General features: G+C 51.5%; 5 protein-coding genes across 5 annotated transcripts; 3 read left to right on the forward strand and 2 right to left on the reverse strand.

Annotated features, from left to right (window-relative positions):
* Positions 1 to 431: 431 nt before the first annotated feature.
* EDD37DRAFT_611550 (endo-arabinase) lies at positions 432 to 1,537 on the forward strand (the record flags this gene model as incomplete). The annotated part of the gene is made up of 2 exons (XM_062815292.1): positions 432 to 740; positions 818 to 1,537. 2 exons carry the CDS (start codon positions 432 to 434, stop codon positions 1,535 to 1,537), a joined length of 1,029 nt encoding a protein of 342 aa, XP_062667942.1.
* Positions 1,538 to 1,879: 342 nt separating this feature from the next.
* On the forward strand, positions 1,880 to 4,241 carry EDD37DRAFT_636935 (aquaglyceroporin like protein). Its single transcript, XM_062817015.1, has one exon. The coding sequence runs from the start codon at positions 2,216 to 2,218 to the stop codon at positions 4,049 to 4,051; it is 1,836 nt and encodes a 611-aa protein (XP_062667943.1). The 5' UTR covers positions 1,880 to 2,215; the 3' UTR covers positions 4,052 to 4,241.
* A 15-nt stretch (positions 4,242 to 4,256) lies between these two features.
* Positions 4,257 to 6,975, forward strand: EDD37DRAFT_636940 (glycoside hydrolase superfamily). Its single transcript, XM_062817016.1, has 3 exons — positions 4,257 to 4,720; positions 4,765 to 6,565; positions 6,660 to 6,975. Exons 1-3 carry the CDS (start codon positions 4,521 to 4,523, stop codon positions 6,849 to 6,851), a joined length of 2,193 nt encoding a protein of 730 aa, XP_062667944.1. The 5' UTR covers positions 4,257 to 4,520; the 3' UTR covers positions 6,852 to 6,975.
* A 148-nt stretch (positions 6,976 to 7,123) lies between these two features.
* EDD37DRAFT_567316 (ABC drug exporter AtrF) lies at positions 7,124 to 11,521 on the reverse strand (the record flags this gene model as incomplete). Its single annotated transcript, XM_062814144.1, has 1 exon — positions 7,124 to 11,521. One exon carries the CDS (start codon positions 11,519 to 11,521, stop codon positions 7,124 to 7,126), a length of 4,398 nt encoding a protein of 1,465 aa, XP_062667945.1.
* Positions 11,522 to 12,769: 1,248 nt separating this feature from the next.
* On the reverse strand, positions 12,770 to 17,987 carry EDD37DRAFT_636945 (ABC transporter). Its single transcript, XM_062817017.1, has 2 exons — positions 17,566 to 17,987; positions 12,770 to 17,521 (listed from the first exon to the last, which is right to left on the reverse strand). The coding sequence occupies exons 1-2, from the start codon at positions 17,688 to 17,690 to the stop codon at positions 12,790 to 12,792; spliced, it is 4,857 nt and encodes a 1,618-aa protein (XP_062667946.1). The 5' UTR covers positions 17,691 to 17,987; the 3' UTR covers positions 12,770 to 12,789.
* Positions 17,988 to 18,017: the final 30 nt, after the last annotated feature.

An 18,017-nucleotide genomic window follows, 5' to 3' on the forward strand; every position in this document is an offset into this window, starting at 1 on the left:
CTCAGACCTCGCTTGGTCCACCAGGCATCATTCCACGGCTGGTATGCAGCATTTTGACAACCATCAACAGCTTTCTCATAGAGCTTGTTTTTGACGCTATCTCATGTGGGTTTCAAATGCAAGTCCCTGGTTTGTCGTTGTCTTCTCTTTTCAGCCCAATCGGCCAATGATGATAGGCTTTTATGGCATGTTTTGCAGACATTATGGCGTCCATCTTCACGGGAGGCCCAGCTTGACTTCGAAAACCCCAGCCCGTCAGCTGAGCCATCAGCATCATCACCGGAGCTCAGATCGCTCAGCCCACGAACAATATGACAGCAAACAAATACCCTGAAAGCCGCCTGCTGCTGGCTGATGAGGAAGATATCAAATGGATTGAGGAACCCAATCCTTCTTCCTTCTTTGCATCTTCTCGTCGGACCCTGCTCGTAATGCTGCTGGCATCCCTCGTATTTCTGTCTGGCCTGGCAGTGGCTCTGGCTGCTCCTCTGCATAAGCGACAGTCGAGCAGCCCTGTCATTGGTACCAACTTCCAAGACCCTGCAGTACTCCAATTGGACGATGGCACTTGGATAGCATACGCCGGGGTTAATCAAAACCCTGCGAACATCAACGTCCTCACGGCGACCTCGGCGGATTTCGCAACGTGGGTTGTTCATGATGGCTACGATGCATTCCCGACTCTGCCATCGTGGGCAGCCTCTCCTGGTCACGTTTGGGCTCCCGATGTCGTTCAATTGGTACGTAAGCGAGCTGCTTGTCTTGCAGGCTGTGTTCTATTTTTGTGTCAGACGGGACAGTTAACGTTGATTGATAGGCAAACGGCAATTTTGTGCTATACTACTCGGTCGCCACGGCATCAAGTCCAGGACAGCATTGTGTTGCAGCAGCCACTGCTTCCGGTCCACAGGGTCCATTCACACCTGTTGGGTCCGCACCACTATTCTGTGACCTGACCGCTGGAGGAGCAATTGATGCAGACGGCTTTCTCGATCCTGTCACTCAACGACAGTACATCGTCTACAAGGTCGATGGCAACTCCAAAGGACATGGAGGAGCGTGCTCCAACACGGTCGCTCCCATTACACCGACACCACTCATTCTTCAGGAAGTCAGTCCTACCGACGGATACACTTTCACTGGCGACCCAGTGACCATTTTGGAGAATGATGACAGTGATGGACCCAACATTGAGGCTCCAGCATTGACCTACGACTCTTCCTCGGGACTATATGTTCTACTCTATAGCTCAGAATGCTTTGTCACTACTGCATACAACATTCGCTATGCAACGAGCACAAGCATTACCGGTCCCTACAAAAAAGCGGCTGACTCATTCTTGGACACTGGTGCCACGGCAGCCGACGTATACATCCCGGGAGGGTTTGATGTTACCAAGGACGGCAAATATGCGGTCTTCCACGGAGATACGAACATGGGCTGGTTCCAAGGTGATGGCAGCAAGCGAGTCCGAGCCATGTATGCTATTGCACTTTCGCTCAACACTGGCAACCCTGCTGTTTCAAAGATGTATTGAGGGTTGAACCTTTTTCAATCCGTTACCAGTGTTCCAGATCTGATGAGGTGATGAAGTCATGACAGACAAAAGCAAGCGGGCATGATAGAATAGATTGTGGTGATTCTATGTACTTATGTGGTCTCATCAATAGTAGTCCTTTTCACTTGATAGTAACCTCCATACACGTGACTATGCTGATGACTCGCGCTACAGAAATATTGGTCTTCTGCTGACTCGGTCTTTGCTATTTATTGATTGGACGGATGAGTCTATTGTTGCTGACGACCAATGACGTCGCTTGCGGAGGTTTATTGCCGGCGCTTTCCATCATTTTCAATGTTTCTTTCTCACTCTTGAACCTTTTAAGGAACCTTCATGTACAGCCTTGCAGATTTCCCTGACAATCGTTACTGCTTTCAATGCTGAATATGCCTCCCGCGACGGGAATCGCTTCCTTCGCCTTTGCCGTCCGACGATGAAATGCAATACTCCATGAAGGCGCGAAGGACCCTGTGAGTTGAGTGTCTCATGTAACAACAGTCCATCATTGGAATTTTTCCTTGTGTTCTTCACTTTCTTCTACTTTTCATTCTGTATATTGCCCATCATACATTACTTGAGAAGAGTCTCGCCTTGCCACTTCGTTCCTCGGGCACATTTGTACTATCATATCGAAGAAAGAATCCATCATTCATCATGTCCCAAACACGGTCGCGTGACCAACAGCCCAATCGGCAAACATCAGCAACCAGAGTGCAGAGCTCACCCTATTCCCTCGCCGGACCTCCACCAAGTCAGCTTGGGAGATTTACAACCGGTACCAGCACTCACGATGGCAGCAGCGTTACCACTCGAAGACATCGAAACTCAAGCACACGCGATGAACGGAGTTCTTCTGATAAACCCATCTGGGGTCTGGCCGCTCCCTTTCCACGCGTTAGGCGCGCTCGAATGGACCGTCGAAGCACAAATCAACAGAGGGAAGCCTCAGCCGACACGATTCGAACTCTCCGGGAGTCCACAAGTGAGGTATCAAGACAACCGTCTGGGCCAGTAGGGACTCAGCCAGCCCCCCAGGTTGAGGTGACTCCTGATAGGCATGAGGAGCACAGACAACCACAAGACGGCGGAAAGGAGGCTGCAGCTAGAAGGGGTGACATCCTACGACGCGCGACGACGGCACATCCATCAACACTACACGAAGGACTTGACAAATACTCAACCTTACGACCGGAAGATGCCGTCAGCGAAAGAGAAAGTCGTCGGAGTCAAGAGTTGGCAGTTGAGCACATCAGTGCGCAAGACCAGGCAGCCTCAGAAAAGACTCCGTCACAGACAACTCGACCAAGCAACGCTTTAGGTGCCGACCTTCAAAGGCTTCCATCAAGGTCAACTGGCCAAGCTGCCGCCCGAAAAAAGACGGAAAACTCAGCCGATGGACGGCAACCTTCCCTCACAATTGAGTCCGAAGTTGACCGTGCTCGGAGGCTTTTGCAGTCTTATGCGGACACGGCAGAGCCTGAGCTGGGCCCGCACGACGATCCACAAAACATCGACTGGGAAGACATCAATGAGACGCATGATGAAAAGCACGAGTCTACAGATGAAGCCGAGCACAAGGAGCCGGAAGACTTCAACGCCTGGGGTAGGTTTCGCCGCAAGATTCGTAAGCCATTCGCCGAGTTCCTCGGAACCGTGGTCTTCATGACCATAGGTCTTTGTGCAAGTGTCGTCCGTACAGCGGCTGCTGACGACTATGGAAATCTGCTGACAGCCTACCTTGCTTGGGGGATTGGTGTGATGATCGGGATTTATATTGCAGGCGGAGTGTCTGGTGGTCACCTGAATCCTGCCATCTCCATCATGCTGTCGGTCTATCGAGGCTTTCCATGGTCACAGTGCTGGCAGTTCATCGTTGCGCAATTGCTCGGATCCATAGCAGCTTCCGGGATTGTGTACGGGCTGTACAAAGATACGATTGAGGAATATCAGGCTTCCAAAGCCGAGAAACTCGGTCCGGCCTTCTGGACACAACCTCGCACAGGATTGAGCAACGCTTCCGCCTTTTTCACCGAGTTCACAGCCACCGCAATCGCATCAGGCTCGGTCCTAGCGCTCGGAGACAGCGACAACTCGCCACCAGGAGCTGGTATGAGCGCCTTTATCGTTGGTTTGCTTATTATCGCCCTGCAAATGGCGTTCTCATACAACACCGGCACTGCTCTCAATCCTGCTCGGGATTTGGGTCCTAGGCTTATAACGTTGGCTGCCGGGTTTGGTAGCGAAGTCTTCACAATGAAAGGCGCCTGGTGGGTCTGGGGCCCATGGTTGGGAACTATTACTGGGGCTCTTTTTGGCGCCTTATGCTATGATGCTTTTGTTTTTATCGGCGGAGAGAGCCCCGTCAACTATCCGACTGGAGAAGTGGGAGCACGGATAAGGTCCTGGGGTGAAACCAGAAATCTTTCGAATATGGGACGGGGGAAGCAAGACCAGGACGAGAATGCTAAACGGATTGCTGAGGCTGTCTGATGACAGGTATTCTTTCTTTGTTCATTGTGGTTTGGCTAGGGTTTGTTGTATATTCTGGCAGTGTATCAGATAGAAACTCGTCATGTCTGCCACCCCCATGAAGGCTGCGGTCTGTAGTCACTGCCGATGATCGACCGAAATCCTCGTCATTGAAACAACTCCTCGCGACCAATGCAGGTCTTCGCTCCTACAATATTTCCAGCTTCCTTAACGAGCCATTGTCCGTATTGCATGCATAGCGCAGGAACACAGCAGTGAGTGGAGATGTGAAAAACCTGTTCAAGTCTCATTCACTGGCTTAATCCCCTTCTCCTCCGCACCCCAGATCATACTCTTGCAGATCATCTGCAGGCGTCTCCACGCCCACCGGATTCTAACTAGAACAGGAAGAATGTATTCACAGTCGTGCTGAGTATAAAAGGATGCGTACCATGAGGTGAGTCTGGCAGACATTGGACAAACATCCGCCATGTTGTCATTGACGGTGCTGGTAGGAGTGCTCCAACTCACCACGTCCTCCTGGGCCCGAGGCGTGGTGAGGACTAACAAAAGACAATCTTTCGACTTTATCAACATAACCCAATACAATAGCACACCTACTCCGGTTGAAGTCAGTGTGTCTCTGAAAGCCGGAGGCAGGAATCAAACTGCGCCCCTACTATATGGCTGGTGAGTCAATTTCCTCGGAAGCACCATCAATCTGAGTGACATAGGATGCATGAGGACATCTCGCACTCAGGGGACGGTGGCATATATGGCGAAGCACTGGTAAACCGTGCCTTCCAAGGCTCAGGAGCAACCATCGGCGCTTTACCAGGCGTTCCTGGCAGCAGTGTCGTGTCCTCCGAGAATCCAATACTCCCTTGGGGCCCGGTCATCACTGGTTGGCAAGGCATCGGTAGCGTTGACCTGAGTTTGACCTTGCTGCACCCATTATCAGACGCCCTACGGGTGGCTTTGCAGGTGGACATACCATTCAACGCGACCGGCGAGGTCGGCATCCTTAACGAGGGCTGGTGGGGAATTGATGTCCGACCTGGGACGTACAATGCTTCGTTCTACATCTTGTCTGACAAGCCACGCAACAACGGTTCTCTGTCGCACATCGATCTGTCGTTGAGATCAAACCTGACAAGTGATATATGGGCGACTACAAGCATACCGTTCAGCAATGGAACCAACATATCAAGTTTCGAGTGGACTCAATATTCAGCCCAATTGGAGAACACAGTGAGAGCCCCTAACTCAAACAACACATTCGCTATCACTTTCGACGCAAGCGAAGTTGCTGGGAATACGTACTACTTCGACCTTGTCAGTCTGTTCCCAGAGACGTTTCATGACCGTCCGAATGGGATACGGCGGGACCTTGGGCAGGCCATTGTCGACCTCGGCACAAAAGTCCTCCGCTTCCCTGGTGGTAATAACCTGGAGGGCTACAGTATCGAGCAACGCTGGAAATGGAACGAAACCATTGGTCCGCTGCGTTATCGAAGAGGCCGAGTCGGTGATTGGGGATATACGAATACCAACGGTCTGGGTCTTATGGAGTATCTCCAATTCTGCGAAGACGGCGGCATTGAACCAGTGCTCGCCGTTTATGCTGGCTACTCGCTTGACATCTGGGGCCAAGATGGTGTCTCCTTCCCTGAAGACCGCATGGGCGATGTCCTGCAAGACATTCTCAACGAGCTGGAGTTTGTCACAGGCGACATCAGCACGCCTTATGGTGCACTCCGTGCGTCTTATGGCCATCCCGAACCCTTCTCGTTGAACTACGTCGAAATCGGCAACGAAGACTGGTTCAGCTCAACATACCCATACCGCTTCCCGATATTGTACAATGGCATTAAGCAAGCATACCCAAACATTACTCTCATTTCGACCGCGTACAACGAGAATGCCAACTACAACATCTCTATTCCAGCCGGCGGCATGTGGGACACGCACCACTACGAAGAGCCATCTTTTTTCCTAGAGAGTTTCGACTACTGGGACAACTGGCAAGAAGCCACCAACAACGAGGGAGTGACCATCTTCGTCGGCGAGTACTCGGTCTTCCAAATCGATACCCCAGACGGAGTGGTCAACTTCTCAATGCCACTTGGTGAACACATCTTCTTTCCGACCCTGATGGCCGCCATCGGCGAAGGCGTATACCTTCTCGGCGCGGAACGTAATCCCAACGTCGTCAAAATGTCGTCGTACGCGCCTAGCTTGCTCAACCTGAACTGGCAGAATTGGACGCCCGATTTGGTCGCATTCACGGCAGATTATGACCAAACGGTACTGAGCGCGAGTTACTACATGGAGCAGATGTTCGCGTTGCATCGAGGAGCCGAGACATTGCCTATCACTACAGTTCAGGGAACATTCGATCCGCTGTGGTGGGTTGCCACAGCCGAGCAGGGCGACGGAGTGGTGTACTTCAAGGTCATCAACTCGGGGAACAGTAGCGTGCCGTTGACTGTTGACTTCGATAGGACGTTCACTGCCGTCAATGGGACGATTCTGGTGAGTGAACAAGTACCTGGGCGTGACCTGAGATCTGGGCGCTTTCGGCAACGCCGACCTGGAAGAAAAGAATGCTAACACTGACTCTCATCAGACACATCCCGACCTTGGAGCATTCAATTATCTCGACAATGCCACCGCGGTCTCTCCCGCGCCTATGACGAATCTGCCGGCGGTCTCAGCTGGTCAGACGACCTTCACCTGGGCGGTGCCGGCATGGTCGATCAATGTGCTTGAATTTGAGATGGGCACGGGCACATCGACAAACTGGTCAACTGTCGCGTAAGACTGAGCGAGTTGGACATGGCCCCGTCCCACCGAAAATCAGACGATCTGAGCATCATGGCACGGTATGATGCATCTAAGAAACAGGTCGAGCAGAAGACGACCCAACGTGACTTGAGAATAATAAGAAAAGCTTAGCATGGTATGAGTTAAATGGTAGCTATATATGACATTCGGCTACCTGCACGCTTCGCTAGACTTTTCTCTCCATCCACTGCCCATCTTTTGAAAAACGTTTTCTCCGGATATCCATCTCATCTCTTCCACCAAAATTTACCGTCTATTGAAGTTCAAATACCTCGACCCCACAAACAAAAGGATGAGGTTACTCGCGATGAAAGCCGCAAAGATCCCGAGATCCCGCCATCTCGTGTCAAAGCTCAACAACAAGGGCTCATAGAACTGATCTCCAACCTTATAAGCGCAGTACTGACACACGTCGCTGACATTGCTGACGAGGTATCCCGCACCACCCCTATCAAAGAAATCCGCCATGTACTTCCCACAGTCCTGTCCACTCGGAGCAGGGAAAGAATTCAATTCATGCGTCTTGCAAACCACAGGCAAGTCATGTAACTCCGTGGTCACCATACCTGACACAAGCCGCGTGAACGGATCAAGCTGATACAACCAAGCCTTCCAGAACTTGGGGATCTGCGGTTTCGGAATCGTCACGCCACAGAAAAGCGCAAAGATAATCACCACGAAGGGGTTGATCAAGCTAGAAATGAAGCTCGACGGTGTAAGCGCGGCAATCATCTGTCCTGCCGTGACACTGAACAACTCGGTGATCAAGATCATGAAGAACTGATATCCCGCTCGACTGCTTGACGGATTGAAGCCCGGCAAATAATATACCGGTATGAAAAAGAACACGGCGCAAAGTAGACTGTACGGCATCTCGGCGCAGACCATGGCAAACGCAAAGGGAAATTGACTGTACGCTTTCGCCGCGCTCTCGCGGTAGAAAATCAGCCGGCTCATATCGTACATTGGCTCGACTTGGGCGAGAATCAAGGCCGGAATGACGGTGACTTGAAACACCACGAATACTCGATATTGCAGGGACGACCGACTGTCGTCGAGCTGTAAAAAGTCCAGACCAGTCAAGAGCGCAACGATGACGTGGTTGAAAAGTCGTGTGAAGCCGTAGTTCGGACTGCGCCAAAAGGCTAAATGTGTGCGCCAGCTCACGCACTTGACCTGGTGCCATAGCGGACTTGCGTATTCTTGCTCCCCAAGTCCTTCTTGACTGTCGGCGTGTTGGCGAAGACGTTCTTCTTTCATAGCGATGATCTCGGATTTGACTGTCGCTAATTCGTCGCTCGACCGCCATATCTCGCCCCAGTCGATGTCTCCAATACGAGGCGCTATCCCGGCGCCGATGGCATCGAGCATCCATTCCGCGGGATTCGCGTCGGCGGGACACTCGGCGCCGTGACGGGAAAAATATCCAAGCAAAACGTGTGCGTCTTTGCCAATGTCGCCGAAATACACTGTCTCGCCGCCCTTTTGGAGCAATAGTAGGCGATCGAAGTTCTCGAACAAAGCGCTATTAGGCTGGTGGATGGTACATAAGATGGCTTGTCCCGCGGCTGCAAGTTTACGTAAGAACCGCACGATGTTGAACGCGGATTGTGAGTCGAGACCTGAAGTTGGTTCGTCGAGAAAGAGAAGCAGTTGAGGTTTGGCAGCGAGTTCGACGCCGATTGTCACGCGTTTACGCTCTTCGACGGAAAGCCCACTCTCGGGACTGCCGATGATGGCGTCGGCGAGGTTCTCGAGTTCAAGCAAACACAAAATCTCTTCGACGTAAGCGTACTTGTGCTCGCGGGGCACATCGTAGGGTTGCCGGAGGTCGGCTGAGAACCGCAAGGCTTCACGCACAGTTTGTGTCGACTCGTGGACGTCGAGTTGTTCGGCGTAAGATGTGCCTCGTTGGAATCCAATGCCGGGTTTTTGTCCGTCGACGAGGATGTCGCCGCCTATCACGCCGATGTTCTTGCGCGCCGCGAGGACGTCGAGAAGGGTGGTTTTGCCGGCACCACTGGCACCCATCAGGGCTGTGAGTTGGCCTGGTCGTACGTATCCGAATACGTCTTTGAGGAGGCGTTTTTGACCCGAAGCCGTCGGCACATCGTAAGTGAGACTCTCCCAGGTCAGGACTGCTTTGGAGGTGATGTTGAGCTCGGAGCTGTCTTCGGCGTCTTGCTTCGTTTGTCTCCTGCGTTTTCGATCTTGCAATTTTTGATTCAGCTCTTTGCGCTCCTTGTTCTCTTTGGCGAAGTATGTCACTGTCCGACCTCCGGCGCCGTACTTGATCGTCTCGCCCAATGTGACGTTGGTAATCAGGAAGACCACACAGAGCACGATGATGATGCCCCAGTTCCGCCATAGGTCCTTGGGGTCATATGAGAACCCCGTCTTGACGTAGTCTGATCCCGAGACCTGGTCCGAACCGGCTTTAGATCCTGGCAATGTGCAGACTTGGTTGTTGATATTAGTGTACCCCGACCCGTTCGGTATCAGAGACGTGCCCTCGCATTGCATGGTCAACCGTTTGAACTCGTTCATCATCATGGCTGAAAAGCCCAGGCCAAGTGTATTGATGTAGAAGATCCATCGCAGCCATACCTGTTGGCTCTGGTACTGGATGATATAGCCTGAGGTGATGACAAAGAGAGTGATCACTGTCGCCGCGAATTTGATAGCGTAGTCGAAGTCCGGACATAAACAGCCAATCGTGCGGAAAAACAGCGTCATGCATAGGTACGTCGAAATGATGATTAACACGTAGACGAAGAAGGCTCCAGCCGAACGTGACAGACCGGTCATGAAATATACGATGACGCTGAAGACGAAGATCTGAACCGAGGAGAATGCAAGGTCGACAAGGATTTGCGCCAACCATAATGCTCCCGGTCGATGGAAAGTGTATGCTCGATGTTTATTGACGATAGGTCGGCCAAGCATCGTGGATGGAAGTTCTGAAAAGGCCTGGAAAGCGTTGAACAGCAGGGAAATAAACAGGACACCTCCACGGGTGAAAGCGCCAGCCGAAGTCTTGGGTTGGTTCAACCACACTGTTCCGACAACAATGGCAATGACTATCGAAGTGATCCAGGAGGTGACGAGCGAAAATTTATCCTGCCACTTTATCAAGAATTGTCGCTGCATGAGAGACCAGATCTGTTGGTGAAAGGGAACGGAGTAGACCGAGTCCTTCGAGGTGTGTTTTCGCTTGGCTTCTCGGTGGGCAGCCGCAAAGTCATCGTAGATCTGCTTGTCTTTTTCAATTGATATTCGGTAGTCGTCCATTTCTTTGCGCAGTCTTTCCGAGTAGACCGACTTGTTGAACGCTGCCACAAGGGCATCTGGTGTTGACGGTACATTTTCGGAGGACCGACCCTCTCGGTACTCTCGCTCAAATTCATCGGTACATCCTGTGAGATAATCCGGGGTGGTTTGACGAGGCTTTTCCAAGAATCCCAGTCCCTCGAAATATGATCTGGCTTCTTTGGCAGGTCCAAAGAAGACCTGTCGACCTTGGTCAATCACCATCACCTTGTCGAACTGCTTGTAAATGTTCTCGGAGGCTTGGTATAACGAGACGAATGTGGTTGTTTTGTAGATGTTGGTCATGATTCGAAGAGATTTGGCATAGTCCAATGCTGTAGAAGCGTCCAATCCACGAGTACTGTTGTCCCATGCACACACAGTTGCTGCTGTGATCATCATTTCAGCGATAGACACTCGCTTTCGCTCACCCCCGGACACGCCGCGCATGAAGGGATTGCCGACGATAGTGTTGATGGTATGCTCGATGTTGAACATTTTCAGGAGAAGCCGGATAACTTTATCTTTGAACTCGGCTTTGCTCATTCCTTCCGGTCGCTTTCCCGGAGTCTTGGTGTCGAGCGCGAAACCAAGTGTCTGGCCGACCGTGAGGGTTGGATGATGGACATCATCTTCCTGGTTGTAGACTGCTTCACCGCGGTATTGCTTTTCGAAGGTCGAAGCATCGAAAGGGCCATAGAGCACTTCACCATCAATGCCAGTATACCCGAATCGTTGATTTGCAATAACTTTGAGGAATGTTGTGCATCCACTCCCAGGTCGACCCAGGACGAGTACCATTTCTCCAGGCTTTGCCACGCCGTGAAAACCATTCAGAATGTTGAACTCTCTGCCTTTCTTGCCGTATCCCAGAATGGACATTATTGTGCCGGGAACATTGAAGAAATCGACAAATGACTGAGGAAAGACCTTGACGAAATTTTTGACGCCACCAATGCCGCGTACCGCAAGTTTGTCCCAGATGACGCCAATGTATTTGGCCTTGATACCGGCAGCATGGTCGGCCTCACGGTTTCCACGCAGTGTAGCTTCGAGATCGAACCCTTCCTCCAAAGTGTAGTCGGACGAGCTGATCGCCTTCTCCACATCCTTTACTTTGGCGGCAGAGGCTCTCGATTGAGGCCTTGACATGCGACGACTGATGGAACTGAACTCTCTGCTCAATTCTGCGAAATCTTTCTCGGCTCGCTCAACGTCAACGCCTGAGGTCGTTCTTTCCAGGCCATACGAGTCTGCTGTTCTGGTCCTCTCAGAGCGCGTCTCCCGATCTTGAGCTTGACGTTGTCCTATGGCGTCGGGATGAGATGGAGACATGGTCTCCTGACCATGCTGGCTCATTGTAGAGCCATGTTCGTGCAGGCCCAATATGCCATACGATGCGAACGACATTGTTTACGGAAAACGTTCCGGGCAGACCCCACCAACCTGGGGCTCCTTCCCCCACAAAACCACCTCCCGGAGCGTACTCTGGACTGTGTTGACTTCAGCGAGCAGATGCAGCAACCACGAGAGTGCTGGGGAGAAAGAAAAGGGACAAACAGCAAAGGACTTTTCGAGGCGCGCAAAACATGGTAGTATGGCTGATAAACACCGTTAGGCAACTTAGCTTTTTAGAAAGCAAAAAAGGAAAGAAAGAATTGTACGAAAGTTAGCGACGTTTGGCAAAGTGGATGTCTTCCATCGACCGTCAAAACCGAGGCCACTGGTGGGGGACCGTAATGCAGGGTGCTTCTCTCCCGGGGGTGCGGCAGATACAACTCAAAGCCCAAGACGCCGGCTAAACAAGGCGATGACTCCCAAGGGCCAAGGCCGGACGGGCATGTCCTCGCTGGGTCAATGGGGTTCCCGCAGATTGTCGGCTATCTCGTACGGTGGGGTTGGCGCCCTTAGTGAAATGGCTCTCATACTGATCATCAACAGAGATATTGCAAGGACCGGCCAATATTGGGGTCGATTGAACTTGTCAACCCTACTGCTGCATAATAGGAGTCATCGACGCGCTGGACGTAATCGAGAAGTCGTCACATTCTTGCAGAGTACTTCCACTCGACTTCAGGTTGGACCTTTCCGTGAGGTGGTGTCAGGGTTGTGGCGGTCAGTGACTCAAGTGGGATGATCCGTCGAGACCCTTCTTTTTGTGACTCAAACCTGCATCAGATGTGACTGGCATCGGCTGCTTATTGACTTACCCTCTTCGTCCTTGTACGAACAAGTGCATTATTAATCATGCCACTGCTGCCCCTATTCCTGGTTGCAAAGCTCACCTCACGATTCCCCGCTGATTGTAAGATGCGTCCATCTCCAAAGCCTCGATGATCTGCTCTCGAATGCCCACGAGTTGCATGTGTTCGAGCAGACATCTTCTTCGTACTTGTGGTTTGTGGGGGAAATATTGAGCTGTGTGGAGGTAGATCAGGCACCAGATGCTCGCCAAGTCTCCTGGATTTAGGCAGTTTTCAAGTACTGGCGAGCTGGATCAGTGTGTTCCTTGTCCGGTCGTCCAGTTCATCAATCATCATTACGCTTCATACATATATATACATAAGGCTTGCTCTCAGACCATATATCTCGGAGCAACACAATCACTTCTTCAACACGAGTGTGCTCAGTCGCCCAAATCGCTTACCAGACTCGGCATGCGCTGTAGAAGCTGCTTCTGCACCTTCTTCGGCAACGTTATGCTTGCCGACAATGCTGAGAAAGACTTGATCCAACGTCGCTCGACTGACACTGTAGTGTTCGATCTGCAGCCCAGTTTTATTCTTCTCCAGAGCTGTGAACAACGTCGATATCCCTGATGCGCGGCTGATCTCGTCATCGTAACCACCAAACCCAGATGCAGGCACCGAAAACCTGATCTGCCCGGCGTAGATCTTGCTCTCGATATCGGCCCTTGCAAATGTGCTTGCAATCCAATTGCGGATACGCTGCATATCGCTGTCGGATGCATGTGGTGCGTGCTGGTGCACTAGATGCACATAGTACGCATCTCCGTGTTTGCGGCGGAGATCATCGGTCGTCCCTAGCGCCAGCATCTTTCCTGCCATAATACCAGCCCGGGTTGCTAATGCGTCGGCCTCTTCCATCGAATGAGTTGTAAGGACGAGCGAACGTCCAGGGATTACCGATTCGAGGGTCCGCCACATGACGCGTTTGCTTGCCGCATCCATTCCTGACGATGGTTCGTCGAGTAAGAGGACGCTAGGATTGCCCATGAGCGCAACGCCTAGGGACAATTTACGCTTGTTGCCTCCAGACAATTTGCCAGCCATTCGATCAGCGTATTGCTCAAGTCCGACTGCACGCATGACGGCGTCCACATTATGCCGGGGATCGCTCACACCACGGACCTTTGCGTAAAGGTAAAGATGCTCCGCGACCGTCATCGTGTCCATGGCATCGAACTGCGGACAAACACCCAGACGCGACCTGGCTTGAGCTCGATGTTTTATGACTGAGATATCATCAACCAGGATATCTCCGCCACGACGACTGGGCTGAATATCCCCTCGAATCAGTGATATCGTGGTCGATTTCCCAGCACCATTGGGACCTAGTAATGCAAACACCTCGCTTCTCGGCACGCCAAAAGTGACATTGTCAACTGCAATATTCTTACCAAAATGCTTGGTCAGGTGAAGCACTCTCAGGCCATCATGCGAAGCATCGACCCTGGTCAGCTCCTTTGAACCTTCAGCTTCGACTGTGTCCCTCTCTTCGGCGTCGTCTTGTTGCTGCTTGCCTCGCCAGCGACGGAGAAGCGGACCAGAATCCCACCAGAGGAGCAAGCCGAACAAGAAGAAAGACTGCAGGATGAGGTACAGAATGGGACCTCCAAATGTAGTCGTTGACCCAGGATAAGATGCGAATTGTCGATCTCTGCAGGTAATCGAGAATATGTTCAAGGTGACGAAGAGTGCCCTGGTGAGGTTGGCGACAGGAGATATCGCTGCGATTGTGAAATGACAGATGTTGACATAGCTGTCAATCTTCTCAATCGGTGAGTATGTGAGGACGGACATATATGCAATGAAGTAAAGCAAGAACATAACTGCTTGACCGCCAGCAGCAAATGCAAATGCTGCGAGTTGCGACCTCGAGAATAGCGAGATGACATAGGACAGCAACGTCGACGCTAAGCCGTACAAACAGAACACCACAAAGACATACTCAATATGGTACCATACGTCTGATACCGCTCGGAAAATGATGATAGCAACGGCGCTGATGATGACAACGATGATGAAGTCGAATGCAGTATAGGCAAGCCAGAGAGGTGCCGACCGAACCCCATTACTGTAATGCAAGCCTCGGACATTGCGAAGCCGCTCGATTGTAGGGTACAGGGCGAAAAATGCGGGATAAACAGCCATTGCCAAGCCAAAATAGGTGACAAGTTGCAAGGCACTGCCCACGCTTGCACCCCAGGGCTCGTCGAATGCCTGGTACTGATTTGAGATGGAAACGTTGCTCAAGAGTACGTCAAGTGCATTCTGGACGATGACTGCGAACGCGATGTCGCCATCTCCCTGCCATGCAAAAACGGGCGGCGTGGTGTCATCTCCCAAGAAGAAGCCACCTGGAGTGACATTGGCAAAGTTGGTCTGGATATAGCCATTGAACTCGTCAAGAGTGTCAACAATATGCAGTGAGTTGAGCAACTTCGTGGTATTCGCCGCAACCCCACCATTGTCATTGCTTCCAAGGAATGTGGAGGCTAGTCGTTCCAAAGCATTTTCTCCCAAACGATTTCGTGGGCCTGCAACGAGCTCGTAGTCAAATTGTGTTGACAATGACACTATGTCGGACGCATAGGCCGTGGAGGCTGGAGTACATTCTGCCCTTTGGAAGTGCTTGAGGAAGAGTGTCACAAGGCCAGCGGCAATGATCGGGATAAGCAGTGCCGCAAGATACGGTAGGGTATTCCGACGTAGGACCACCGATCTTTTGTAGAAAAGAACCATGGCTTGCCGGGTCATGCTGATTCGGCGTCCGTCCAATAGTTGTGGAACATCGGGGAACGACTGGTCTTGCACCAGGACCACTTGGGCGGCCTTTGCTGGATCAGCCTCGCTGTTACCATGACTACCAGTCTCATGAAGCTTGTCGTCCAAGTCAAACTTCTTGGGAGGAGTTTCTTTGACGTTGGCTTCTTCCGCGACCTTCAGGAAGACGTCTTCGATGGTGGGACCACTGACTTGATATTCGGTGATCCCGGCACTGTCAATTCGACCCAGAAATTCTGCAGCTTTTGCTGAGTCGGTCAAGGAGTATATGGTCTGGTCATCACGACGAACTTGATCGATATCCTGATATGAGGGAACATGCTGTGCTCCATGGTTATGGTAGACGTGGACTCGGTAGCCAGCCCCCAATTTGTTCTTCAGTTCGACCGACGTCCCCAACGCTTTCAACACACCTCTCGAAAGGATGGCGATATTGTCGGCGAGTAGCTCTGCCTCGTCCAGGAAATGCGTTGTGAAGATGATGGACCGCGCACCACGCTCAGCAAGCAGGATATCCCAGATCTTGCGTCGTGACAGGGGATCTAGGCCCGAGGAAACTTCGTCCACACAGCAAACTTTTGATCCGCCAGTGAACATCATGGCCAATTGAAGTTTGCGCTTTTGCCCTCCTGAGAGCGTTTTTGATCGGGACTTGGCTTTGGCCAAGATGTCGCAGGACCCCAGTAGCATCATATTCTCGTCCTTGGAAGCCGGCTGACTGCTCTTAAGTCGATTGAAGATTCGGACATGCTCTTCCACTGTCAAGTCATCCCACAAAACGTTCTTTTGCGGGCACAAACCTAAGCCTGTGTTTGCTTCAGGGTAATCGACTATAATTTCACCAGACGTGATAGAATGTAGACCGGCAATGGCGTCAAGAGTCGTTGACTTGCCGCTGCCATTTGCTCCCAAAAGAACCATGATCTGACCTCGAGCGGCATTGAAACTCAGATTGTCCACAGCCAGGACAGTGGCTGGATGTTTCCGTGTGAACACCGAGCGTAAGTTGGCGAGCATCGATGGAGGATACTTCTTTGTAAAGTTTACAAGCGAAATGGCGTTTACACTTTCCGCGGAGGTCGTTTTGCGGCTCTTTGAGGCTGTGCCGTAAAGCGCCCGCTCAATGTATGCACCAAGAATGGGAAAGACCACGATATGTACAACAGAAAAGATCCAAAGGGCGATGCCTGGTAGGGAGGAAGTATTTTCTGGAGCCGATCTCACAAGGTTTGTCCCCCGATCCTGTCTCTCATATCGAGCCATGAAAATAGTGAAGTAGACGAAATTCATTGGTGGAAAGAGTAATGAAAGTATCGCAACCGATGCTGTCCCCGCCTTGCCAGCGACCTGAGCAATGATGGCCAAAAGCAAGCTTACAATGACCGAGGTGATACCACTGAGCTGTGCCTTTTTGAAGAACGCGGCTCCAAACAGGGAGAGAGATGACATGGCCAGACCGGATAGCAGATTAAATATGATGACAATGGCAGGGGATGTCTTGCTGAATACACCTACGCTGAGGATTATAGCCATTATGATCCAGCCGGGGCCGTAGAGCAGATCAAATGCGATGTGATTTGCAAGGATCCTTGCCATTTGTGGTTGCCATCTTTTCAGGTTCGGCATCATGCAGTCGATCAACTGTGCCATACCATTCTCCCTCTCAGCTGCGACAAGCCCAGTCAGTTGATAGGTGACTCCGACCATGCCTATGAAAAAAGCTACCGCAAGTATGTCGATGATGCCTCCCATGTATCTGGTCCGGATCTGTTGCAGTCGCTGTTCTTTCGTTATGGAGGTGTAAGGATACTCTTGGACTGCCTCTGGTAGCAGTGTTGAACCATTGGAGCCCGCCTCGACTTGGGAGATGGCACGATCAATGGCATGCTGAAAAGGGAGTAAGTAGACTTCAACATCGTTCTTGGACGAATCGGTCACAATCTTGGTCTCCAGCCCGCCATCTGCTCGGATTGAGTAGTTCCAACGGCCTGCGTCGCCTTCCAACGGGGAGGAAAAGAACACAGCCCCCGCTATGCACGTAGATGTCCCCCGTATGGAGTTTCTGCAAGTTGTTAAAAGGTCCTCCTCTTGTGATAGTATTTCAACTTTCGCCCCAGCAGACCCAACATCGTCAACGACTCGATTGATCACGGATTGAATTGCACCATCGGAATAGCCGCTGTTGACAAAGACCAGTTTGTCTCGACCGCCGGACACCAGACTGAGGGCTTGTGGGAGGTCGCGGACCGGAGCAGGTTGTCCGATGCCATAGACTGAAGGAGGGATGAACAGGAATCGAGCATAAGACCTGGTTGGGTTAGGGCGCAAGAATCATGTGTGCTTCATACTCACAGAAAGCCAATGAAGATGCAGGGTAAGAGGAATGCTCGTATGGTCGTGGAGAACCAGCGCCGCACGAAGGCGACGAGAAGATTCTTGAGAGTGAGGGTAATGATCTGACGCATGAAAATGGTCATTTTGAAGAGGTACGATGGAATTGAAGGCACAAAGCTGTCGTTGGTTTTTTGAAACCACTGTCGCCATCAGGGTATTTTAGAACTTCTCGAGGAGGAAGACATGTATATCAAGTGCCTGGATCAGACATTGTTCCGGGCAATCACCAACCATGAAATGAGGATCCGTTGACAAGACCTTTCGAAATGGCTGATGCCTTGTGAGGCCGCAATTAAACAACCCGTCTAAACGATGCGGGATGCTCTTTGGCGGCAATGAAGCAGTCCATGACGGTTACACGTATTCCTACTCCGTACCTGGTAGGGTTGCAAGTCAATCTGCCACCACCT

This window comes from Exophiala viscosa (assembly GCF_022695815.1).
Source record: "Exophiala viscosa unplaced genomic scaffold EDD37scaffold_9, whole genome shotgun sequence".
Taxonomy (NCBI): Eukaryota; Fungi; Ascomycota; class Eurotiomycetes; order Chaetothyriales; family Herpotrichiellaceae; genus Exophiala; species Exophiala viscosa.